Raw genomic sequence first — 26,023 nt, forward strand, 5'->3', positions numbered from 1 at the left:
CTTTTTGCTCGGGGATTTTTAGGGTTATATCTTATCGGTTTCTTTCGGTTTATTGGCAGCTAATAGTTGGGGCCCAACAATTTGAAGCCCCTAGTTTAGGCGTAACTGAAACACAAATAAATTGCTCGACTAGTAGCTACCCTGCAATGAATATTGCGCGTATAACTGTAACTTTTCAATGCTTACAATAATCAATTAGACTCAAAATTTTTTTTCATTCAGCAGGGTATACTTGACTTGCAGCTACCCTGTAATATTACATGTAGCATGAGACTGTATCTCTTTAATATTAACAAGAGGTTGTTTCACTTAAATTGAGTATTACACATTCTTCTTCACAAATACAGGGTATGCTCGACTGGCAGATACTCTATAGTTAAAATTGCACATTGGATGTAGATTCTACGATTCAGCTATCGTAATTCAACTTAAATTGAGTAAATATTTTTGTTTCTTAAAAAGCCGGCATATGCTCGGCTATCAGTTACCCTGTAATGAACGTAAAACACTTGAAGTTTAGAGTCTTTAATTAGTACAATTAACAATTTTGACTTCAATTATTTGATTTCTTCTTCATAATTACAGAGTATGCCTGACTTGAAGATACCCCGTTATAATCAAAATATATACTTCAGCAGAGTACTAAAATACTTATTATCAAACTAACATATTTTCTCATATCTTTTTCTAGTAGAAGCAATGCTCGACTGGCAAATACCCTGCACTAAAATTGGAGCACTACACTTCGCACATATAACAAAAAATATTGGACTTAAACTAGACATTTTGAATTATTTGAGAATTATAGGGTATGCTTAGCAGCTGCAACTAAGTTGACAAAAAAAAAAGTGAAAACAATGCTAGGCTTCGTAAAAGGCAGACAATAGGCATAATAATAATAATAATAATCATAATAATAATAAGCTTGCTAATCCTATATACAGACATAAAGCTACTCTTTATAGGGTATAACTACGGCTAGCAATGTCCTACGACTAGACTAGATTTTGGACTAGATTTTGCATAATGGATCCGAGTCGTTTACAAATTAGTTTGGGCTGCGCTGGACGCTGAATTGGTTGAATTGGCGGTCGCAACCACCGAGCCGCCCACTGCACCACTGCTGGAAACGGGCGAAGTGCCGGCCGTTGAATGGCCACCCACCGCCGCACCGATGCCCCCAATGCCACTGATGCCACCCACCGTCGAGCCGCTCGTATGCATGGCCAGGCCATGCTGCACATTCATGCCCGTGAGGAGCTCGTGCTCAGTCTTGGCCTGCCTCAGCCAGTTGCGCAAGTCGCGCGTGCGCTCCACCAGGCTGGTGGTGTAGTTGACCGCCCGTGGACTCTGCGACACGATGGTGTTGGCCGCCAGGATGGCGCCGCCCATCGAGCTGTGCATGCGGCCCGCTGCCAGCTGGCGGTACGTCTCCAGGCGATCGGCCAGGGTCGGTATCGACTGTGGTGCATGGACCGAGGCGGCGGCGGCCGCTGCAGCAGCGCTGGTGGTGGTGCTAATGCTATGATTCGAGCCGCTGGCCGTGCCGGCCATCGTCGTGGCCATCGACGAGGACTGCTGGCTGCTCAGCATATGCGACCAGCTGAGCTCGTTGGGCGAGATCAGCGGCATGGTGAGGGCCAGGCCGTGCGACGACTGCGATTGATGGTGGTGCGGCGGCGGCGGCTGCTGCAGCTGCTGCTGCTGCTGGTGGTGCAGCTGCTGCTTCTGGCCAAGGATGTCCAGTATTTCGCGTATCTCGGCATTCAGTATCTCCAGATTCTGTATGCACTCATTCGACTCCTGCTGAAAGTACTCCTTGCGCTTGTGCAAGTCCGCGCCGCTGGCAAAGTCGGTGCTGCTGAAGCCCGAACTGGAGTGGGAGGAGAGATCACTGAGCGTGGTGGCATCATCCTTGGGCTCCTGCTCCAGGCTCGGCTTCTCCTTCTCGTAGATGCGCAGCAGGCTCTGCTCCAGGTGCCTCAGCCTGATGACCTTCTCGCCGAGCAGCGCGCGCGTCCGATGCAAATTGACTTCCATTTCGGTCAGTTCCTTCTCCTCCTGAATCAGCTGATCGAGCGAGTGCCTGGGCGCGCTCATCGTGAGGCTTTTGTGTCGCTGCTTGATCTCGCGCTGGCGTGCACGGAAATTGGTGCGCTGCGTGCGCAGCGATTCCTTGGCCCGACGCACTGAGTCCCGCTCCAGGTGTATGCGATGCTTGAAGAACTCCAACTCGGACCCAACCACCGAGCCAACCACGGCCGCATGCTCGTTAGCCACAATGTCCGTGAAGGGGTATCGCAAGTGGTATGTGGTATCCAGCGTGTGCTCCGGGAACTGATCCTCCAGATCCTCCAGCTTCTGCAGCTGATGCCGCAGGTTCTCAACGGGCGTGCAAGGACGCTCCACCTGCTGCAGTTGCTGCTGCTGCTGCTGCTGCTGCTGCTGCTTGTTGTAGTCGGAGTTGAGACGCGATGTTGAGGCGGATTTGGTGCGCGAGAAGAGTTTCTTGCGAGGCACCGTTAAGGCTTTGTTGTTATTGTTATTGTTATTGTGCTCCTGCTGCTGCTGCTGCTGCTGCTGTTGCTGCTGCTGCTGCTGCTGCTGCTGCTGCTGTGCCTCCGAGTCCGAGTTGCCGTTGTCGCTGAGCACCAACGTGGTCGATGGCGCCGTCAGATACCGCCCCTTGCTGTAGTTGTTCGATAGCGTTGTGTCCGACTGGCTAAGCGAGGTGTTGGCATCGTCCTGCAGCTGCAGCTGCTTGATATACTTGCTGGCCAGACAGACGCTGGCTGCCTGCTTGCCCAGGTGGCTCTTGGGGGGCACTGGCGGCTTCAGCTTGACGTCCGTGGTGGTTGCCTGCTCGGAGTAGCTGAGCGAACGGTTCTCGCTGTTGCCAATGGACGGCTTCTGCGACAGCGAACGCTCAGTCTCCGAGTTGTTCGTCTGCAGGTGCGGCTCCAGCTGCGCCTGGACCTGCGCCTGGGCCTGGGCCTGCGCCTCACGCCGGCGACTGCGTCGCTCCAATGACAGCTTCACATCGGTCTTGAGCCGCACGTACTTCTCCTTCAGGCAGCGATACTTGTCCTCGAGCAGACGCTTCTCGCAGCGCACCTTCTCGTAGAGGCGCTCCTCGCCGTTGTCGCGCAATCGCTGCTTCTCCAGCTCCAGTTCGTGGTTGAGCTTGTCCCGCATTTGGCTCAGCTTGGTGGCATGCTCGCGCCGCAGCAGCTCCTGCTCGGAGCGCAGGTCACGCTCCAGTTCGTGCAGCAGCTCGGCATGGTTCGACTGCAACGTGGCCATGCGCGTCTTGTGCTCGCTGACCACCTGGGCGCGCTTCGTTTGCAGCTGATGCTCCAGCTGGTCGCGGTACTCCTCCAGCTGCAGCTGGAACGCCTCCTCCAGCTGATGCTGGTGCGCCGTCAGACGGAGATCGTACTCATGCCTCAGGCTCTTCAGGCGCACCTCGTGCTCCCGCTTCATTGCCTCCATGTCCTTCTGCAGCTGCTGCAATGCGGCCGCCTCGTTCAGCATTTCGCTGCTGTGCTCCTTGTTCTTGAGCAGGCCCACCAGCTTGCTGGCCATCTTCAGGCTGCGCAGGCCGAGCTTCTCGCTGGCCAGCTGGGCCTGGGTCTGCGCCGATTTGCGCTGCAGCTGCTCCAGCTCGTGGCTGTGCTTGCTGTGCAGCTCGTCGAGGTCGAAGGGATTGCTCGGATTGCTGCCGTGCAGCGACTCCTGCTCCGACTTATTGATGATGAAGCTGCGCACCGAGCTGCCCTTGGAGTCCGAGTCGGTGTCCTCGTACAGCGGCTTCACTGTGGCCGTCGAGCTCTCCTTCAGCTTGTCCAAGTAGCTGCTCGTCTGCTCCACATCCTGCTTCAGCATCTGTATGGTCTGGGCCTTGGGCAGACTGATGATCCGTATCGGCTTGTTCGAGTCACTGATGAAGGGGTTCAGGCTGCACATGCCGACCATGGCATCGGGATCGGCCAAGTCCTCATCCCAGACATTATCGTCGTCATCGTCCTCGTCGTCATCGTCGTCGTCTTCGTTGCTATCGACGGCCACTGCCGCAGCAACGGCATTGCCGTGCCCCAACGCCTCGTCCTCATCATCATCCTCCTCCTCCTCGTGGTCCACCTCTTGCGCAGAGGCCTGCTCCTGCTCCGCCTCCTCCTCCTCCATGGACAGCTCGGGCGATTGCTGCTGCTTGCGCGCATTGTCCTCCTCAGTGGGCGAGGTGCAAATCCGTTGGGTCTCCACCAAATTGAAGCGCACGCTCTTCTTGTCCTCCACCACCACTGCATCCTCATCACGCTCGTAGCGCCTGCGCATGTCCGTCAAGCTGGAGTCCCGCAGGATGCCTTTCACACCACACGCAGTGCTGCTGCCCTCCGTTGTCTCCAGCTGGCGGCGCGACTTGAGGAACATGGCGCCCGTGCCGGATAGCTGGAACGAGCCTCTCCTCGGTTGTTGCTGTGCTTGTTGTTGTTGCTGTTGCTCTTGTGGCGGTTCCATGCTGCCGAATTTCATGGCCAGACTGATTTGCTGGTTCGTTTTGGCCACCTCGAAGCGTGTGTTCTTCACCGGCTGGAAGATGGGCCCGAAGCTCTTGCCGCGCGTCTCCAGGAAGCGACTGACTCCGCCGCTAAACCCACTCGGACCCGGAAAAGCCGATGCGCCACCAGTCGTGGTATGTGTCTTAGAGTTGCCGGCACCACCGGCACCACCGGCACCACTAGTCGCAGCTGACGTTCCAACCGTCTGGCTGCTGCCATTGTTTAGGGGTGAGCTCATGTCGTCCAGCAGCTCGTCCGTTCCTTGCATGCTACGTATGCCCGAGTCCAGCTGCGACACATCGTCCGAGTTATCAATAATGGGTGTGGCACCACCGCCACCGCCACCACCACCAGCAGCACCAGCAGCAGCAGCAGCAGCAGCACCAGTTGCCGTTGATAGCTTCTGACGCGTCTGCTCGACCAAGTCCCGATAGACCGCGTCCAACGGATGATCCCACTGCGATTGCTTTGTGCGCGTATTGTGATAATAGTGGCCGCCTTTTTCCTCCGAATAGCTGAGTGTAAGAGTTGGAATTATTAGATTACCGATACATGCAGCCAGTCGAAATATACCCACCAGATCTTCCACTCGGAGGGCAGTGCGGCCATAAGCCCCTCTTTGGCCAGATATAACAAATGGGGTTCCTTGCTCGGATCGATGCCAATCAATGTCGCATAATCGTTTATCTCTGCAAAGGAAGTCGATTGAATGGAAATGTTTAATGATTTTCGTTTTATAATTTCAGTTTTCTCTTGACAAGTTGTGTCGGAATTGTTCAAATTACTGGGTAGAATATTCTACCTATACGATATGTGAATTTATTTCAAATCATGAAGACTAGATGACAATTTATATATATTCATTTATATATATATATATATATATATATATAGCCTGCTAGAGCTATGTATTTAGAGACTTTAAGAAAATGTATTCAAACCTTTGGCTTTTGGGAGTAGATCGCATACTTTACTAAGCAAGAGAGGGCTGGGATTGCAAAAAGAGATTTATATATAAATTTATCTATGTATTGAAAAATTAGATACTAAAACTTTTGTCTCTAGCTCTTATACTTCTCGAGATATTGAGAATTGAGATTTAGATTATCTTAAAGATAAAGCACGCGCATCTAGAGGAGCTTCTATATTATATGATAGCCAAGAAGACATATTGTAAACAATATTTATTATAGAACAAAAAGAACTGTTTAATTGCAGTGTCAGGCAGCGAATGCTCTCCGTATTTTATTCAAATAAAGTCTTAGCCTAAAGTACATAAAGTTTACATAAAGAATTCTGTCGCTTATAGCAGCGGCAGAATGGGAGTATATAACATGCTGTATGTGTGTGTATATATGTTTGTATGCATATGCAGAAGGCATATACATTTAGCGTATAAGCTGCGGCGTGGACAAGAGCGTAACAATGCTTACGTTGCAGATCCCACGCTGCAGGCCAGTCTATACATAAGTGACCGATCATATTACGGCGCTTATGTATAGCTGTTATAATATAAGTAAAGCAACAAAGTGTTGCTATGTTGTGAGCATGATACTCTTACTTATATTTTAGGCATATGTCAACTTCATATATTGTATACACTACAATACTGTGAGCATATGCTTATATGACATACAACATACTACACCTCCCCTTTTTAAAAAAAATAACGTAATATAATGTAGTTATTTAAAATAAAAATTATTATTAGTTTTTTTTTTTGTTATGATGTATTCTTATGACAAAATATTTTAGGTGTTTACAAAAAAATTTGTTTTTTTTTCAATTAATTAATTTTTGTTTCATAAATGTTTTTATTTTTTTTTTTTGTGTATTATATGATATTTAGGGGGGAAAAAAAAATTTTCTCTTTTTTTTTTTTTGTAATTTTTGTATTTTATACGTTAGTATTTCTATATATATATATATATTGTGTTTAATTTGATCAATTGATTATTTTCGGATTTTGTTTTTTTTTGTTTTTAGTATATCAATATATAGGTTTGAAATAATCAAACAACCACTAATTTGGTTGGATTCTTTTTGAAAAATGAAAGAAAAACACTGCTTTTTTAAATCTTTTTTAGTCTATCCCTATGAACTTTCTGTGTTTTATTCTTACTATCTGTGTTTTTTATAACTATATTATTATTATTTTCTATACTAGTGACCTCAAATGGTCCTATATAAGCAGGCTCTAGCTTATGACCTGTTTCGTTTTTTAAATAGACCTTGTCTCCTATTTCTATTTTAAAATCTAATACTTTCTTATCATTTTCTTCTTTTTGTTTAATTTTATTGTTTTCTAAAAGTATTCGCGCTCTCTTATACGCGTGTTCTAGTCTAAACTTAACTTCTTTAGAATAATCTTCTATATTATATATAGGTTCTATGCTATTTACGCTATTAAATTGAATTGGTAGATTGTTCTGTCTACCAAATACTAATTCATATGGACAATAATTGTGAGTTACTGATGGAGTTGTGTTAAAACAATACACGAAATACTGTAACCATATGTCCCAATCAGTTTTATCTACTGATATATATGAACGAATGTACTCATTGAATGTCCTATGACTTCTTTCAACGGTACCTAATGTCTGATGATGGTGTGCTGTAGACGTTATGTTGTCTATTTTTAAATATTTGCACAGATCAGTTATAATAGAATTTTTGTATTCTGTTCCCATGTCCGTAATGAACGTCTTCATTGGACCGTACTTCAGAATAAAATCTTCAAATATAGCTTTGGCAACAGTTTTTGCGCTTTTGTTCGGAATTGGAATGGCTACTAAATATTTTGTTAAATCGCATATTAGCGTAACTGCGTATTCATTGCCATTTTCCGATCGTGGTAGTGGACCAATTGTGTCTACTATCACTCTGTCGAAAGCATATTGTGGTGTTTCAGTTATGATCATTGGTGATCTTGTATGTATTGTCGTTTTTGACATCAGGCATTTTGGACATTTCTTAATGTACTCTTTGATATGACGTGTCATATTTTTCCAATAATAATGTCTCTTTACTTTGGCCAAAGTTTTTGTAATGCCTGTATGACCTCCTTGTATTGGATCATCATGTAATGTAGACAAAATTGCTTCTTTTTCTTTTTCATTATTTATTATGGTCACCGGCTGGAGTAGCGCTACTCTTAAATTCTTTAATATATTATTGCCCATATTTTTAAAAGACTCTATTGAAATTGATTCAAAGATCTTTTCACTCGGTGCCATTTTTAGTTTGCTGATTTTATATACCCCGGCTTGTCGTTCAAGCCTTTGGAAAAACTGACCTAAGTCGAGGATTCCATTGGAGTATAAATCGCTAACTGTAATTCTTGCTATAACTTTTTTTCCATGTTTCAATAAACATGTAGAATCTGTTAGTCGCAAGGTCACTACTTTTCGTACCTCGTCATTTGTGATGACTTCGTATACGTTGGGCTTAGAAGCTTGTTTTAGACTTTGCCTTGGCAATAGTCTCTCTTTATTATCTGCGCAGATATTGTTTTGTCTACTTTGTTGCCTGGTAGTGACTTTCAGGACTTTTTTGTTCATATCAATTAAATCGGATATTTTTATCCTAGATAAAGCGTCTGCTACAAAATTGTCTTTTCCTCTCAGATACTCTACCGTGAAATCGTATTCTTCTAACTCGAGTCGCATGCGTGTTAATTTTGAGCTTGGGTTTACCATAGAAAATAGGTATGTTAAAGGCCTGTGATCCGTTCTAACTGTGAAGTGTTTGCCATAAATATATGGTCGGAAATGTGTTATTGCCCAATGTATTGCTGCTAGTTCTTGTTCTGTAGTACTCTTATTGCTTTCACCTTTAGTGAATGTTCTTGATGCATATGCAACTGGGAGCTGGTGTCCATTATAGTTTTGAGTTAAAACTGCACCACATGCTTGTTTGCTTGCATCTGTGATTATGCAAAATTCTTTGCTAAAATCAGGGTACTGTAGTAGATTTGGTTGAACAAGTTTATTTTTTAGATATTGGAATGCTTTTTCACACTCTGTTGTCCATTCAAATGGGATATTCTTTTTACATAATCTTGTTATGTGCCGTGAATGTTCGGCGAAGTTTTGTATAAAACGTCTATAGTAATTGCAAAATGCAATGAATCTTCTAGCGCTGTCTGCGTCCGTAGGGACAGGATAATTATTAATGACATCAAATTTGCTGTCATCTGGTAAGATTCCTCTATCTGTGCATCTATGACCTAAGAATGTCACCTCGTGCATGAAAAATGAGCATTTTTCTGGATGTAGTTTCAGATTATGTTTTCTGCAAACATTGAAAACATCTGTCAAATTTTTAATCATATGTTGTTCAGAACAACCAATGACGATTAAATCATCCATGTAAAGGAAAGCTTGAGTGGCCTCTAGACCTGAGAATGCTATTGTCATCATTCTCTGAAAAGAATTAGGCGCTATCTTTAGACCAAATGGTAATCGCGTAAAGCGATACGAACCATTGTTTGTCGAAAAGGACGTTATATCTCTTGAGTTTTCCTCAAGTTCAATTTGATGGAAGCCTGACATTAAATCGAGGCATGAAAAATATTTTGCTCGACCCAGTTGATCAAGAATATCGTCAATTCTGGGGAGTGGAAACTTATCGGACAACAATTTTTTATTTATTTGGCGATAGTCAACTACTAATCGCCATTTTTTTTCTTCTGTGCCCGGAAGGGCTTTTTTGGGAACTAATAAAAGTGGGCTATTATAGGATGAAACAGACGGTTCAACAATATTCTGCTCAATTAACTTTCCAACTTGGCGTTGGATTTCCTCTATTTGGCTATGCGGACATCGATAATTTTTCACGTATACTGGCTCATCGTCTTTAAGTCTCAATTTTTGTTTATAAAAGTTGTTTATTGTGATTGGTTCGGTTTCAAGTCCGAAAACATCACTATATTGGGTGCATAGTTTCTCAAGTCTTTCTTTAAATAAGGGTGGAAAATTCTTTTTTAATTTGTTAAGTACGGACTCTGTTCTATTATCTTTGGAATTTTGAACTACATTGTAGTTCGAAAGTGATTCAAATTTCAATTTATCTATGTTTACTATTTGATATGTTCTGGTTGTATTTAAGATTCGGACAAACGCATTCTGGGCTGTTGTAATTGTATTTGCAACATAGACACCCGGTTTAATTTCCTGATTGGGAATTAAAATATTTTCTTCGGACGAAGATAATTTAATTTTGCGTATCACCTGGGATCTGGCTGGTAGAAGGGTTGAGTTAGTACCAGACTTAAATGTTATTGGAACATAAATGGGATACGTTAAGTTTTGCGGTCTAATTATAAACCAATCATCTGAGCTATTATAATCTAATTTGCAATTAAATCTTTTAATGAAGTCTAGTCCTATTATTCCATCGCATGGGATTGCGAAGTCTGATCGAAGTATGTGAAATTTGTATGGAATAATAAATTTGCCTGTTTGTAGTTCAATTGAGGCTAGTCCCTTGGAATTTATTATTCCTTCACCTATGCCTCGAATGTCTATGATTTTATTGGTTTGGATGTCATGAAAAACATCCGAATTTTCTTTAACAATTGAGATATCTGCACCTGTGTCAATCAAAAATGTTATGTTTTTATTTGTTGCAACATTTTTAAATGACACGAAGTTATTGAGACTTAAATTGACGGTAAAAATTCTTTTAGTTAATTTTGAGTATCTGGAGGCGTTTGGGAGTTTCCCGGAGCTTCCTTGACAATTCTTATGTTATTGTTGTGGCCTCTTGTCGAGTTGCCACGGCCTCTTGAGTTGCCTCTATATCGGCTCTGTCCTCTACTGTATGTGTTGTTAGTTTGGTAACCATTATTGTGGTTATTACCTCGACTGTGGTAATTCCCACGGTTACCCCTATTGTTTTGTCTGTGGTAATACAGGACAGCATTTGACTGACCTGTTGCCTCAGTACAACTGTTGACAAATTTGCATACGGCTTCGTTCATGTCATTAAACGTTCCCGCCTGCATGATAAGTTTTACCTTATCTATAGAGCAGTTTTGGGTCATGGCCTTTACAGCTAAAGTTGTACTATATTTGTTTGCTAGTTCATATGTTAAACCATCGCTTATATACGCACCTTCGAGAGCTTTTGCCAAAGTTGCCACCTCTTGAGTGTATTGATTGGCTGTCTTGCTTCTTTGCTGCAGGTTAAGGATTTTTGCAGATAATACCTCTACAGATTCTCCTTTAACCGACTTTGATAAGCTAGCAATAATGGCGGGAATTGTCTGCTCATTGCTTATCAAATTACGTGCGTTACCCTTCAGTTTAGTTTTTATTAGGTTTATGGCAACTGCTTCGTGGCTGCCCTTTAGGGAATCTATAAGTTCCAAAGCATCCACGAAACTACGTAGATTTTCAGCTTTTCCATCGAACTCTGGCATGAGTGATGAAGCTAACTTTAAGAAATCTACGACAGTTTGGGCCATTGTGTCTTGTTGTATTTTTATATCAATTTCAGACACATGGAAAGTAGCGGGCGTATTAAGAATATTCGGCACGAATATATCTATTTTGTGCCTTTCTGAGATGTATAGAAGGTTTTCTCTCAGCCTTTTAAGTACATCATTTACTTGAGTGTTGTGCAATTGCGTAAGTCTTGGTGCGTTATTATAAACTATCTGACGAACGTTGTTGTAGATTTCAACCAAATTTTGCACATGTTTTATTTTTGTTTGAATTGTTATCGAGGCGCTCTTATTGAGGCACTTAAACGATTTGTCAAACTCTACACGTTGTTGTTTGATGTTGGTCACAATTTCTGACCATTCCATCAATTATAGTTCGTATTTTTTTCTGTTTATGACTGCATCTTATCGATGCAATCGTACAAGTAGTATCGTAGCCGAACCAAGTATTGGATGTTCCTCAACTATGGTTCTAACCATTACATAAGGTAATGTGCTAAGTGCTTTGCCTTTTTCTATTTGAGTTAGGCCAAATAGCGGGCTTGCGATACTTCCAAATGTATCTATATATTTATTTTCGAAATCAGATACTGGAATGAATTCGAAATGCCGTTGTAATATTGTCAACGAGTTTACTCTAAAATTCGGTTCTTTGTTATAAATTTCTTGTATTTTTCCGATCATTTTAGAACATTTCGAAGTACGAACTATTTTAGTTGGCGAATTCTGCAATATGTCAGATAATATTCGGATTTTAAACTTTATCTAAATCGTTTGCACGACTTAGATACCGTTTTTTTAGTGTACGCTTGTACAATAGATACGCTTTCATTAACAGATTTAAAGCCGTTAAGGCCACCAACAGAGCTAGTAGCAGTGTATGCGTTTCTAGATGTGGTGTGGTATCCATGACTTCTACAACATTGACCACATTTGCTGTATTATCAGCAGCCTTTGAGGTTTTGCCTCCCATTTTGATCTTTTAAAGTAAATTTTCTATTTTGTTTATTATTATGTTTTTTTTTTTTTTTTTTATTTAAAAGGTTTTCTTTTTTTTTTTTATTCTTATATTCTAATCATTTAATTTTATAAGTATATTATGAAATAAATTTATTTTCAAATTTCTCTTAGGCAAACCAAAAAATTTTGTGTGTCATTTACGCACCTCCGTGCATGAATAGACGCAATAAGGACTAAAAAGAGGGCCCTCGCAGTCTGCTGGACACCTCTTTTTTAGTACGGGCAATTGTTTCTTTGGTTGTGGTTCCACAACCTCTACTCTATCTGCCAGTTTTTCAATATTTTTACTACCGTTAACCTTATCTGAACTGGCAGATTTGTTTTTTTTTAATTTTTTTTCTTCGGAGTCGAGAAATTCGATCTCCGCCTGTAATTTTACTGATGTATCCCAACTTAGTTGTTGGGGTCCATACAGTAGCCTATGCAGTTCGGCCTTACGTTTCTTTATTCTATGTAAGACTCCACTGCGCCTAGTTTTTCTTTTCATTTTTTTTATATCGTTTCAAGAATATAATTTATTCATATATACATATATATATATATAGAAGTCTATATTGTTTTTTTTTTTTTTTAATTTCTGTTTCAGATTTCTATCATTTCCCCTTTTTTTTATCAATTATTATTATTTTCTTTTTATTTTTTTTTTTTTTTTATTATTTTTCCTACTCGACCAACGCAGTGGTCTTCCTGTCTAAATTTTGCATGGCTTTACGGGCCATGCGCTATACCGAGCAACGCAATCGTCGCTCAGTAGTACAATTTTACAATGTATAACTAAAATTAAATTTTATATCTTAATATATATTATTATAGTCTATAACGTTGCGCGCTCTGAGTAGCGCTGTCGGTTCACATGATCCTGTTGTAGGGCTGGGCGTGGCCGGTGCAGGTCCTTGCACAGGCTTTTTTCTGCATTAAATTGGCCCAGCTTGGCGCGCTGGGCGTGGCCGGTGCTGGTCTTCGCACAGGCTTTTTTTTTATATTTATAGTTGATTATGTCCGTTGTTGCTGCGGCTCATTGTTGTTGTTGTCATTTGGTTCGAGGGCCGAGCTTGGCGCGCTGGGCGTGGCCGGTGCTGGTCTTCGCACAGGCTTCTATATTTATAGATGATTGTTGCTGATGTTGCTGCTGCTGCTGTTGTTGTTGTTGTTGTTGTTATTCAGTTTCTGTTGTTGCTTTAGCAGTTGCTGCTGTTGTTGTTGCTGCTGTTGTTGTTGCTGCTGCTGCTGTAGTTGTTGCTGCTGCTGCTGCTGTAGTTGTTGCTGCTGCTGTTGTTGTTGTTATTGTTATTCAGTTTCTGTTGTTGCTTTAGCAGTTGCTGCTGTAGTTGTTGCTGCTGCTGTAGTTGTTGTTGCTGCTGCTGCTGTTGTTGTTGTTATTGTTACTGTTGCTCTTGTTGCGCTATTGCGCTGCTGTTGCTGCTGTTGTTGTTGTTACATCGATTAGATATATTGTGTTTGCAACTTATTTGAAAATCTTGCCCTGGTTGAATTTACGGCCATCATTGTCCACCGAGAACAGCCCAAAGGTATGCAGCCACATAACACTTATAGTTTTTAAATAAAAATATACAACAGGCACTTGAGTGACACTTGTCACGGTCGCCATGTAAACAATATTTATTATAGAACAAAAAGAACTGTTTAATTGCAGTGTCAGGCAGCGAATGCTCTCCGTATTTTATTCAAATAAAGTCTTAGCCTAAAGTACATAAAGTTTACATAAAGAATTCTGTCGCTTATAGCAGCGGCAGAATGGGAGTATATAACATGCTGTATGTGTGTGTATATATGTTTGTATGCATATGCAGAAGGCATATACATTTAGCGTATAAGCTGCGGCGTGGACAAGAGCGTAACAATGCTTACGTTGCAGATCCCACGCTGCAGGCCAGTCTATACATAAGTGACCGATCATATTACGGCGCTTATGTATAGCTGTTATAATATAAGTAAAGCAACAAAGTGTTGCTATGTTGTGAGCATGATACTCTTACTTATATTTTAGGCATATGTCAACTTCATATATTGTATACACTACAATACTGTGAGCATATGCTTATATGACATACAACATACTACAATATGTATATACATGCATATCGCCCATAATTAGCTGTATACTCGTATAGCGCGAGGCACTTCAAATATGGCGCCCGCAGCACAAAAGCGTTTGAGCCTTGGCCATTGTTTGTGCAGTGACCCACTGAGGCATGGACCGAGAGTGCTCATACTTTGTATGCCCCAAGAGCTATTAGCTGTGCCACAATAAGGCCCCTTTAACAATTAGGACTAATGAAAGCAGTGCAAACTATGTCACGCCCACAGCCACAAGGCATGGCCACAGCCTCACCTGCTCCTGCTTCTGCTCCTGCTCCTGCTCCAGCTGGCGCTGTTCCTCCTGCTTTGTTTGAAGTGAAGTGAAAAGGAAATTTGAGCAAATATATTCCTTAGGCTTTTGAATAGCGCTCAGCTTTCAGTATGAATAGCTTAGCTTTGCGTCGCAATCGGGAATCTGAATCACGGGCTCAAAAGAATTCTTGCAAGCGCTTAAAAATGCCATTTGGCTTAAACAAACGAAGCCCGGCTAAGAAACGCGACTGAATGCCAAATGACGTGGCCTGCATTCTGCATTCATTCTGAGTCCGCTCTCTTCTTCTTTTGCCCACACACACTCTCCCTCTCTCTCTCTCTCCCTCTCTCTCTGGCTCGCTCGCTCTTATTGATTGCAGGTGGCACCACCTGTGCAGCACCTGCAACCACATTAATATCTCTAGCAGCGGTCAGCGCAGGTTGCTTGGCAACCTCAATAGCCCCGAACAATTTGCGTTTTGGCCAACATTTTGTTGCGTTTAGGGTGGCTTTAGGGTGGCTCGTCGTCATGGCGAATCATGGAGACATACACACACACCCACACACACGCATAGCTACTCACTCAACTCTTCAGCACGCACAACTTAAAATTTTCTTTCCATGTTTCAATTCCAGCGTTCCCCTATTTTAGCTGCTTCTAGCAGAGAGTGGAGCACACATTCCCAACGCATTTTCAACATTCACAACATTCAAATTCCTTTCATTATTACCCTTTTTCACGAATGGCCCAATTCTCACCGTTCCGCAAAGGTAATGCGCATTGAAACAGCTCTCAAACACTTAAAAAGTGTCTGCTAAATTGCATCCATCCCATTATCGTATGATATCATTGACATTAGCCGGACTTTCTTAATTCCACATCACTCTCCAATCCCGTCGTTCCCCTATTTTGATGGATTCATTTTATGGGTAAACATAGATTACCTTCAGTACATCCATCGTTTCTTTGACACGCAACAGCAAAATTGAGAGATTACAGTCGGAAATTGTTCTTCAATTCCGTCATTCCACTTGGTCGATACAACCGATTGGGACTGAGCACGCCAATAAACCAACTAAGCAGCTTACTCACTTGGAGTAATGGAGCTCTTTAGAAATTCATTCTGTTCCCCTTTCACACGTTCCTCGACTCAAGTTACGCAGTTCCGCAATGCCGGCGATTCGCTCATCGATGTCCTCGAAACAGCTGGCACGAACTAAGCTAACTAATTGACGGACTTCCGAGTCAACTACCCGGGTATATATACTTACAATATATACATACATAAACCTTATGTAGATGGACGTATATCCATTTTCAGTTGACCCATTAATCGGACTCTGAAGGACACAACATGCCAAAGTAGTGAAAAAAATATAACGTACACACACCGCATTCGCATTTGCCATCTGCGAACATATTATATTTCATACATACAGTAATCACACGTTAATTGAGACAATATTTCCAATTAATGCGACAAAGCTTTTATTGCTCGATTCCTATATCCTATATCTATAGTTATATGTTAGCCATTGAAAGTCAAGTTCCAGTCTTAGTTTGCAGTATTCTCGCTTATCGTATGACTACTGTAGCGCACAACACATAACGGGTGGGTTTGGTCGCCTGCTGCGCAACAAATAGCTCAATTAAAGACATGCTAATTGGGCGCTGTCTTATTAGTTTAAAACTTTGTCCAATTGGAAAATTAATTGCAGCCAGGGAAACTTGCAGTGTTGAATCATAGATTTAATAACTAAATTAAAAACAAATTGGATGTTGGACTAAAGCAAGAGTTGCTTCTGTACAGAGTGCTATACAAAGTTGATGGGCTGCTTTAAATAGATTTCCATATGGTATATACATAGATATACATACATATATATTTAGATTAGATGATTCATATTGAGGTGGCAAGCTCTTTTAAATATTTCAGCAGTTAAAATTGATCGATAACTTAAGCGGTTGTTGAGGTTCTTGTCTAGAATCATCCTATGTCAATCAATTATTAAGGTAGGGCGTGCTATATATGTATATATGTATATGTATATATTGTGTGTGTGCATACATCAATAAAGTATCAGTTGACCTTGCTGTTTCCATATTACAATTGGATTATATGTGACTAGCTTTTCCGGCTTTGCTCAAAATCGATAAGTATCGATCGACAATTTCGTAGCATTGCAGTTAGCCTTTTTGCAGATTCTCTATCATATTGCTAATTCTCAAGGTACTTTGCTTTACATATGTTAACATGATTGACATATGCTCAATCTGTGTTAGCATTCATTGATATTGTGCAGTTGCCTCTCAAGCAGTTAGATTAAAGGTTTATCCCATAAATACTTTAACATTTCAAATACATTAACAGTCCATTAACCGCCCATTTACAGCATGCTGTTAACGTACATAGGTAATCTCACAATTGCCCTAGATACTCAGCTCTTGCTTCGACTTACCCTCGGATGATGGTAAACAGGCTTCATCGAAGACTTCCTTGCAGATGACCGAAGACGTTGTCGTTGACGACGCCGATGCCGTTGCCGGCGCTGACGCTGACGCCGACGCCGATGCAGATGCCGATGCTGATGCCGTTGCTGACGTCGCTGCTGGCGTTGTGTAGCCCATGCGCTTGGCTGTTGTTGCTGCTGTTGTCAGCGTCGTTGGCGTCGTCGCCGGCGTTGTGGCCAACGATGCGGTTGCCGAGGAGTTGCTGTTGTTGGCCATTGCCGCTGCCACCGTCGCTGCTTTTAAAGCCGTTAGCTGACTTATTCGCCTTAGCGGTTTATTATTAAATTCGTGCTGTTTTAATTATGGCAAATTATGCCGTCAGATGTCGCCAGCGTTGCATAAGTGTACAACGGCATCCTATACATATGTTTGTGAGTGTATGTGTGTGTGTGTGTGTGTGTAGCCGTCGCAGCGAATTAAGAGCTTAGAGCGAAAATCGAATGTGACCTAAAAAAAAGAGCAGCAAAAGGGAAATAGGGATAACTGTTAGCTGCAGTCGAGTGAAGTTGCTGGGAGAAAAGAGCGAGTGGGCGTGGAGCTGGAGCGTTCTGGGCTTTGTCTTGCGCTGCGTTTGTTGCTCCGACTGCCTGGCAACAGCAGCAACACCAACACCAGCACACGCACATACACATACACATAGGCATGTATGTGGAGCCTGAAGTCTAGTTGAGAACGAATTTCTTATTATGAATTAACTTTAGCTACACGCACACACACGCACACACACACACACACTAACGTAGCGAGGCGAATTGGTTGCGCAGGCACAACAACAAAATGCTAACGGTATAACGGTATTGATTTTTCACTTGTATTTAATTATGGTATGCCAGCCGCAGCCCCGCCCCGCCTCTCAACGAACACTTGAACAGCAGCTATTCACACACACAAACGCACGCACACGGACATTAAACTCTTGGCAAACATATTGCAAAATAGTCAAATAAAAATAAACAAGAATCAAACGAAAAAATTTCACTTTGCACTTTTGCCATACACGCACACGCACACGCACACGCACTTGTATATGTATGTCAGCAGCAAAAATAAAGCAAAAAAAAAATCTATTTATTATATATATATATAAATATATATATATAGAGAGAGAAAGATTTATGCACTTCTATAGTTAAGCTCTGGCGCTTTTAAAGCCAAAACCGACCGATTCGACTGCCCCGTTCTATTTGGCTATGCGAGTGTTGTGCGTGCGTTGCCAACTGCAACGAATGTTGCCAATGTCGCCCATGTTGCTAGGCGATGCCCTTTGATATACAGCCCATCCTATCGAGTGTGATTGCATCGCTATCGACCACATATATCGATAAGTGCTCAAATAAGCATTGTCCTTTGCGCCTTTCGGGTGTGTGTCTGAATATTGAACTAATTGAATGGGCCATCGGTTGTAGGTCTAAATAGCTGTGGTTGTTGTCCATGATAGTCCGTTAGCCTGTGTGTATTTTTAGTGTGATTTTGATGGTATATGCGCTGTCTGTTGCTGTACAATTTTTGTAAGAATATTATATATAAGTCAAACAATTTATATAATTTTTTTAGAATGGTTTTTACTTATATTCGTTCACATATACAGTGTTATGCTTAATGGTGTATGTATTGGCTAAATGTAGTAATTTCAAATATATTTTTAGCTCTGGTTTGTGTCTTACTATGGTTAGTGGTGTCCCAGCTTAATTAGTGTTGTGCTAGTTCATCTTTTCGCCATTGCTTATTTTCGTACTGGGTGTGTGTCTTCGATATTTCTATGCTGCTAGTGGCAGGATTATATGTTTGAAATGAAGTGAAAATGAAGCCTTACTTGAATCGGCTATGAGCTTTACTAAGCAAACAGCCTTTCTCAGTTAGTATTGACGACTACTTCTGGTAAGCGGGTGTCTTTATTTAGTCTGAAATGGGCTAAAACTTGGCTAAGTAAGCGAGTGACTTTCGTCCAGCAAGCCGCGTATTGGTGGTTGTATCGACTAAATCGTACGCTCAGTTGATTAAACTAAATATATGGCATGCTTTTAGGCGCAGTTGAAATTATATCAGATTGAGATACTTTTAATGCATGTTGAAGTATATGTAGTTAAATATAAAAATAAATTACTAGACCAATTCAAACTAACTTTATTCATCTACCATATACATATATCTTAAATCAAATTTATTTATCTATTTTTATGTAGTTTCGCTCGGTCGTCATATAACGCTTGAGAGGTTTGTTATGCGATTTACAACATGTTTTATGTATGGCTGTTCTATTTCGTGTTAATTACAAATAACACTATAAATTTTTGCATATTCCTCAGATATTTTGCATTTTACATTGCGGCGCTGCCATTAGGTAAATGCCATCATAAATTTTGTTGCTAGCACCCGCTCAGGCCGTTTACGGCGGACGGCGAACGGCGCACGACGGGTGGCTGGTTCAGGGGAATGGGCGTGTGAGCTGAGGTCAGGGCTTCCGTGTAAATCAATGCCAATAAATATATTATTGGCTTGCATCGAACGTTTGCTGCGGTTTGTTCAGATCTTTTACGCTTGGAGATGGCACGGATTGCACGCGCTGCTCCCAAAAACACGAATCACGTGACACGATATACACGACATTTTTTGATAATTAGTTATTTAAGAGAGTGAAAATGGGGTTTACTGTAAATTAATAGCCATATACATCAACTAAAATATATATCGATAATTTTATTTGGGTTATCGATTGATTCGACTTCATTTCCTTATCGATAAATATATCGATATTTGTGTTGTTAGTATTATAATTGAATATTATCACGAATCGATTCGCAATTGTGATATCAATATTATTATCGAATGATATTGATATGGCTTATCAGCAGCTTCATGTCACGCTCTCATCTTTAGCTATTTGACATCGCGTAAGTAGCTGATAATTGAGGTTGTAAATGCGGCTCATTGAATTTCAAAAATGAGAAATAAAGAAGCAATATAAGCTGAAAAAATCCACATAAAATGAGTGAGCACTTTACAGCTGGGTATATCCGACTGTCTGATGCTCTGTAGATCTGCAAATCAGGGCAAAACAAATACAAAATGAACAAAATTATAAACAAAAGTTAATGGTTAAAGAAAAGAAGAAATTCTTTGGTTATATATGTTTATAAAATATTATTTATATGATGAGTGTAAAAGTGTAAAGGTGTATATATATATATGCCTATATATCGAATCGAGATTATGATCTCATGATCTCTTTTAATCCTTCTTTTCCAGCCAAACATTGTACATGTTATACCCTGTAATATACATACATAGACGAATATATATACATATATATGTATATATATGTATACTTATATATGTGTGTATAAACTTACATATACAAATTGCGGCTAAAGTGAGAAAAGCTTTCAATAGAACTTAATGTGAAATGTTGATATGCAAATCGCATGTAGTTGAGCCCTTGTTGCTGTTGTTGTTCTTGCTGTTGTTTGTTTACTTTATTTATTTATTAATTATTTATTATCTATTTTGCTGTCGTGTTTGCATGCTGCGGCCTTTATTTTTTTCTCTGTTTCGGAATTGGAATATATTTAATCTATAATGCGAATAAATGGCAATATTTAGCTGATCCACAGCTGAACGCCCACGAGTTCGTTTCGTCTCTCTCCCTCTCTTTCCGTTTCTCTCACTGTCTCGCTCTTTCTGTCCAGCCCCTGCTGGCCCTGGCAATTGGCAGGTCACAATTAAAGCCACATTTATCATACGCCCGGTGTTACACGCGAAGGAGCTAGTTAGCCAAGACAACAACCCCCTGCCGCCGCCTCAGCCTTACGCAGAGCACACCACCCCACCCCTTTTTTTATTTTAGATCATGTTCGTACATGTGTTTGCTCGTTGCCATTTGCTTTTAAAAACTCGCTCGTTGACATGTTTATGCATGCGCTGCTTTTCACTAGTTATCGATAAATATGCACACACAAACACACACGCACACACACTCACACACATTCTCGCATAGCTCTCTTTCGCTTGGCTTATTAATAGCTTCTGATACATCAAAACTAAACACTTATTGGCATCGATAACAGTTCGCGCAACGGTAAATGGCAATTAATCACTCGATTGGTATTTTAATGCCTGTGACATTTCAATTGCGAACCAGTTCTTTTGGCTAGTTCATAGCAGCAGCAGCAAACAAATGTGAAGGCAATTAATAAAAAAAGTTGATTTTTAGTGCAATTTCTGTTAGTTTTTGGGCATTAATTTGCGAACTGGTTCATGCTTAAAGTTCATGCGAACTAGTTCTTGTGAACAGCAAATTTCAATCAAATTGATCCACTTTTGTTGTTGCCATTTGGCAAATAATCGCGAAACATTATTTTTTATTAGAGTCAATTGGTAGTACAGTGAACGACTTGCAGATATCCTATAGAAAATGTTAGCCTTATTTGAAATATTTTAAAAGCATTTCTTCAAGGCTTACCCAATGATATGGTATGATGATAATGATATTTTTTTTATATATTTTATATTTTTTATTTTCATTTTGAACTCTTTCAATTGCAATCAATATATTTGCTTGCATTTTATACCACTGTGCGCGCTTAAAAAACGTTTCATTTGCCAATGTTGTTCGCTGCATTTGCTGCTGTTGCTGTTGTTGTTGCTTTGGATTAAATTGTTTCAATTGCGAACGTTGCTCACAATTTGTCAAGAGCCCAAAGTGGCGCTCGAGTTATTGTTGTTGCTGCTGCTGCTGTTGCTGCTGCTGCTGTTGCTGCTGTTGCTGCTGCTGTAGTTGCTTTTGGCGCGTGGCAGAAACAGCAACAACTGACAACAACAAGCGCTAAAGCAAATAACTGGAAATAGGCAATTTCTATGTAATACCCTGTAAGCTATTGAAAATGTTCGTTAGCAGGGTATATTACTGTTGAGCACAGGGGCTAGATTATTATTAGATGTTGACTTAGTTCGTCCAATTTAACTGTAATATTTTACATACATATACAATAATCGATAAATATCGATAAAATGTAACAGTTAATTTGAATCGATTCACCAGTACAAATAGTTGTGCAGTTCAGCTAACCATTTCATAGAATTCCATATACATACATGATTCGTATCTATAAGAGATGTATCATTTATCGATCATCTTTGTTTGTAATCGATTGTCGATCATTACTTAATTGATATTTTTAATAGACATTTTAGTGCATTCTATATATATTTATATAGAATATCGATAGGCGATATATAATATCGATAATCGATAGACTATAAATGGACTGTAAATTGGTCAAGAAATTAAATGAACTAACTTTTGAGCGGATTTTAGATATAATTAAATTCAAGTTTGTCTACAGGGTATTCACTAGTCGCAATACATTTCACAGCCCTCGCACTTTTACTCGTTTGCTTTGATTTTGTTTTGGGGCTTTCAAACCTAATCACGGCTAATGAAAGACAAAACAGCGGCAGCAGCAACAACAACAACAACAACAACAACAACAACAACAACAACAGCAGCAGCAGCAACAATGCCTGCCTAGCTCAGATTGGCATTTGGGGTCGAACACGCCCCATAAGTGGCCAGTGCCAGTCCACCGCTCCCCGCCCACTAGTGCAGCTGCTGCTGATTGACAGAGCGCCATTTGGCTGTGGGCACGGCCCAAAAAAAAAAAAAAAACAAAAACAAATAAACAATGGGAGAGAGGGAGTTGAAGATGAGGAGGTAGCGCTGCACGCGAGAGGCAGGCGAGCGGGGAGTGCACGCGATTGAGGACGAGGGTGAGGGTGAGGGTTGCGTCGAGGGGCTGTTGTCGGTGTGCAGCAGAGAATCAGATTGAACAACTGTCCTCGTTTGGTCAGCCAGCATCAGAGTCAGAGTCAGAGTCAGAGTCAGCGTAGAGCTCGAGTCCAAGCTAAGTCAGGCCATAATTTAGCCAAATGTCGTGCCAGTCAACTGATCGCAGCGCTGACTACAAACATGCACTCATAGACTGCTATACCCTAGGTTCCGGCATCTGTGGTATATGTTCAGCGATAAATTGTGCGAGGCTGCAAATAAATCATTGTAGCTGCAGTTGCTGCAGCTCGGCCAGTTGCATTTGCAGGGTATCTGTTGTTGGTCAGCTGAAGAAACTAACATTATACATGAGCAAGCTAATTGTAGCTGGCTTAGCAAAACATTGTAGCTTATAGATATTAGACTAGCGACTAAGAGTTGCCCTGTGTGGAGGTCAATACATATCCTGTAGGCATTAGAATACAGGGTATCTGTCGGTTATTCACTCCAATCAAAGCATAAGGATTAAGCATCATATTCATAATCTATTCAATCACCTTACAGGGTATCTGCAGTCTTAGTCACTTTTTCTGTATTTACAGGGTATTTCAATAGGTTCAGGCTAAATTACACAAATACTGACTTAGCTTTCTTAAGAACTTCTTTAGGCAACTCTTGATCGGCTCACACCCCCATCTCTTCTCTTTACAGGGTATCTCTATGGCCGTGCATTCGAGTGCCGTCGCTGCTCGTTTGAACTTGTTTGTTTATTGTTTTCATGTTTGGCCCCGCCTGAAATTTGTTTGCTTTACATTTAGCTGCGCCCCAGCCAACAAAACAGCTCGGGCTCCAATTCCAGCTTCCAGCAGTCAATCTCCACCCCCAACTCCCTTGACTGGTTGCCCCTCTCCGTTGGGGTCTATTCTCATGCCTTTCCTTCCCATTTTTTCCGCTCATTAAGTTTATTGGCACGCGCCGCTGTCGACCGTCCCCCACAACGCTAATTGGAGCATTTGTTAAACGACTCTTGGGTTTTGATTGCATTTACCAACTGCCACCGGCTTTGGCTCCAATCCGATTGAACGATTGCACGATTGAGAGACTGACTCACTGACTCGCTGACAGGCTGACGAACTGATGGACTAACTGAACTGATAGTGGTATAGATTGGGTAATATAGTGTGAAAGAGAGATAGCAAGAATGAAAAATAGAGAGAGAAAGAGTGAGACTAACTGACTGCATTTTATAGCATTTCTTTATTGCCTCTCAAGCAAACAGTTAGTGAACCACAAAAGTTCCCGCTGACTGATTGATTGAAGCTGTGCGAGCTGCGATTGAGAGCCATGAACATGGACTGATTCATGTGAAAGCAGCTGGTTCATGCTTCAGTCACTCATTTAGTGATTAATTGAAAAGTTCTGCAAGAAAGAAAAAATCATTTGGCAATTTGTTCAGATAATAGTTTCTAAAGCATTTTGTTAAAGTTGTTTTAGTAGGTGCGCCACAAAATTGATCACTTTGTAATCAAAAAAGTAGTCAGAAAGTGAATCAGTAGTTAATTGTTCACTTAGTAATTCCTTTCATCATGGTTCATGTGGTGTTTATCCTAAACTAAAAAAGTGAATCAGTAGTTCATTGAGCAATTTAATTTGTGTTTATTTTCGGTTTTACATCAGCTCACTTGGTTCAGTTAGTAATTCTTTTCATGGTTCACTTGCCAGCTCCCTCTCCTCAAGACCAAAAGACTTACCCATTCAATTGATTAAGCTCCCATTCTAGTACACCTAATGAATCATTTGAATTTTCATTTTAAATTTGGCTATAAATGAACATTTCTATATTCTCTGGTTCTTCGTTTGGCTCATTCTCCCACTCATATAGTGATGCACTTACTCATTACCTTTTAGTTACTTCATGGTATGGTTCATATAGTGGTTCACCTCGTCTCTTTAGTTCATTTACTGATCCACTCAGCAGTTGCCTAGTCTAAGCTTTCTCGCTAGTTCATTGTATGGTTCACCTTGTGAAGCTCTCTGTAGTTCATTTAGCGCTTCACTTAGTAACTCTCTGGGGATGCATTGTACAATGAGTTATTGATCACTTAGTGGCTAATTTATTAGTTCGCTTGGCCGCTCAGTTGGTGGTTCACTTAGCAGCACACTAATTAGTTCACTTAGTTCACATACTAATTCATCAAGCATTCAGGACTTGTTAGCCACTAGCTCAGTGGTTTCCCCACTCTAGCTCGTTCGCTCGCTCGCTCTGTTGGGTCTGTCTGCATTTGCTGAACATTTTGTGCATTGTCGATTTAATTAATGACTCAGTGAGGTAATCAATTTGTAATTTAATTTGCAATTTTATTTACATAGCAATTGATTTTGATTGTTGCGTTACAATTACACAGCCCGGCGGCATTTCGAGGCGTTCCAACCAGTCCCCAGACAGAGTCTCAATTGCAGATACACAGCGACACACAGACACAGACACAGACACAGATACAGATACATTTACAGACAGAGATACAGATACAGATACAGATACATGTACAAGCCTGGCCAAGACAACAACAACTGCATCGAGCACAACACGACATCATACGATACAAGGTGTTACGATACGGTTACGATATCACACGATACGATACGATACATTGCAATACGTTGCAGTCCAAGTTCCCAATTCCGTGTCTTGGGGCCCCTGGCCATTTGCCGCCCACAGCTAGCAAGAGCTGAGCTTGATAAGTTTTGTTGTTCTATTTCTTTTCAGGGTATCTACTAGTCGTTCACTTTTACCTAGAGAAGGTTAAGCTCTTATTCATTGGGATATTAATAGAGTGAGACGGAAAGAGCGAGATATATATTAGCTCTAGAGTAGTCATATGAGAGAGAGAGAGAGAGAGGGAGAGATTGAGTGAGAGAGAGATTGAGAGAGAGAGAAGGAGAGTTTGAGGAAGATAGTGGGATAGATTGTGTAATATAATGCGAAAGAGAGATAGGAATAGGGAGAGAGAAAGAGCTATATAGTGCAAGAGAATGAGTGAGATGTGTGAGAGAGATAGCAAGACCAAAAATGAAAGAAAGAGAGAAAAAGAGAGACAAAGAAGAAAATGAGAGAGTAGAGTGTCTGAGAGAGGTAAAGATAGAGAGTGAGTGTGTGAGAGAGAGAGAGAGGTGGGCGGTAAAGTAGAGAGAGATTGAGTAAGTCAAAGTAAAATAAAGACTGAGAGTCGCATAGAGAAATTAACTTAATCAAATTACACCGACTCACTTGTTATCAGGCAACCCTCGCAGCTACTTTCAAAGCTTGGCTTGGGCTCTAGCTCTACCTTTGGCTTTGGCTTTGGCTCTGCCTATGGGATTTGCTT

At 41.3% G+C, this 26,023-nt stretch overlaps 1 protein-coding gene across 3 annotated transcripts; it reads right to left on the reverse strand.

Moving 5' to 3' along the window:
• Positions 1-509: 509 nt before the first annotated feature.
• Positions 510-18,182, reverse strand: Cep164 (centrosomal protein 164). Of its 3 annotated transcripts, none has more exons than XM_018016760.2 (4): positions 18,057-18,182; positions 16,843-17,341; positions 5,137-5,248; positions 510-5,074 (listed from the first exon to the last, which is right to left on the reverse strand). In XM_018016760.2, the coding sequence occupies exons 2-4, from the start codon at positions 17,108-17,110 to the stop codon at positions 1,042-1,044; spliced, it is 4,413 nt and encodes a 1,470-aa protein (XP_017872249.1). In that variant the 5' UTR covers positions 17,111-17,341; positions 18,057-18,182; the 3' UTR covers positions 510-1,041. The 3 variants fall into 3 exon arrangements, with proteins under 3 accessions (XP_017872249.1, XP_017872250.1, XP_089331304.1); XM_018016761.2 differs by having other exon boundaries at positions 18,016-18,148; XM_089475178.1 differs by having other exon boundaries at positions 17,916-18,064.
• Positions 18,183-26,023: the final 7,841 nt, after the last annotated feature.

This window comes from Drosophila arizonae, chromosome X (genome assembly GCF_054131065.1).
Source record: "Drosophila arizonae isolate 15081-1271.41 chromosome X, UAZ_ARI_1.0, whole genome shotgun sequence".
Lineage (NCBI taxonomy): Eukaryota > Metazoa > Arthropoda > Insecta > Diptera > Drosophilidae > Drosophila > Drosophila arizonae.

Excerpts from the sequence above, each read along its gene's own strand:
- Cep164 (XM_018016760.2), bottom strand. The coding sequence starts at position 17,110 with ATGGCCAACAACAGCAACTCCTCGGCAACCGCATCGTTGGCCACAACG. Across the intron at positions 5,249-16,842 it reads CTGTTTACCATCATCCGAGG|AGATAAACGATTATGCGACA; the intron begins GTAAGTCGAAGC and ends CTTCCTTTGCAG. Across the intron at positions 5,075-5,136 it reads CCCTCCGAGTGGAAGATCTG|CTATTCGGAGGAAAAAGGCG; the intron begins GTGGGTATATTT and ends TCTTACACTCAG.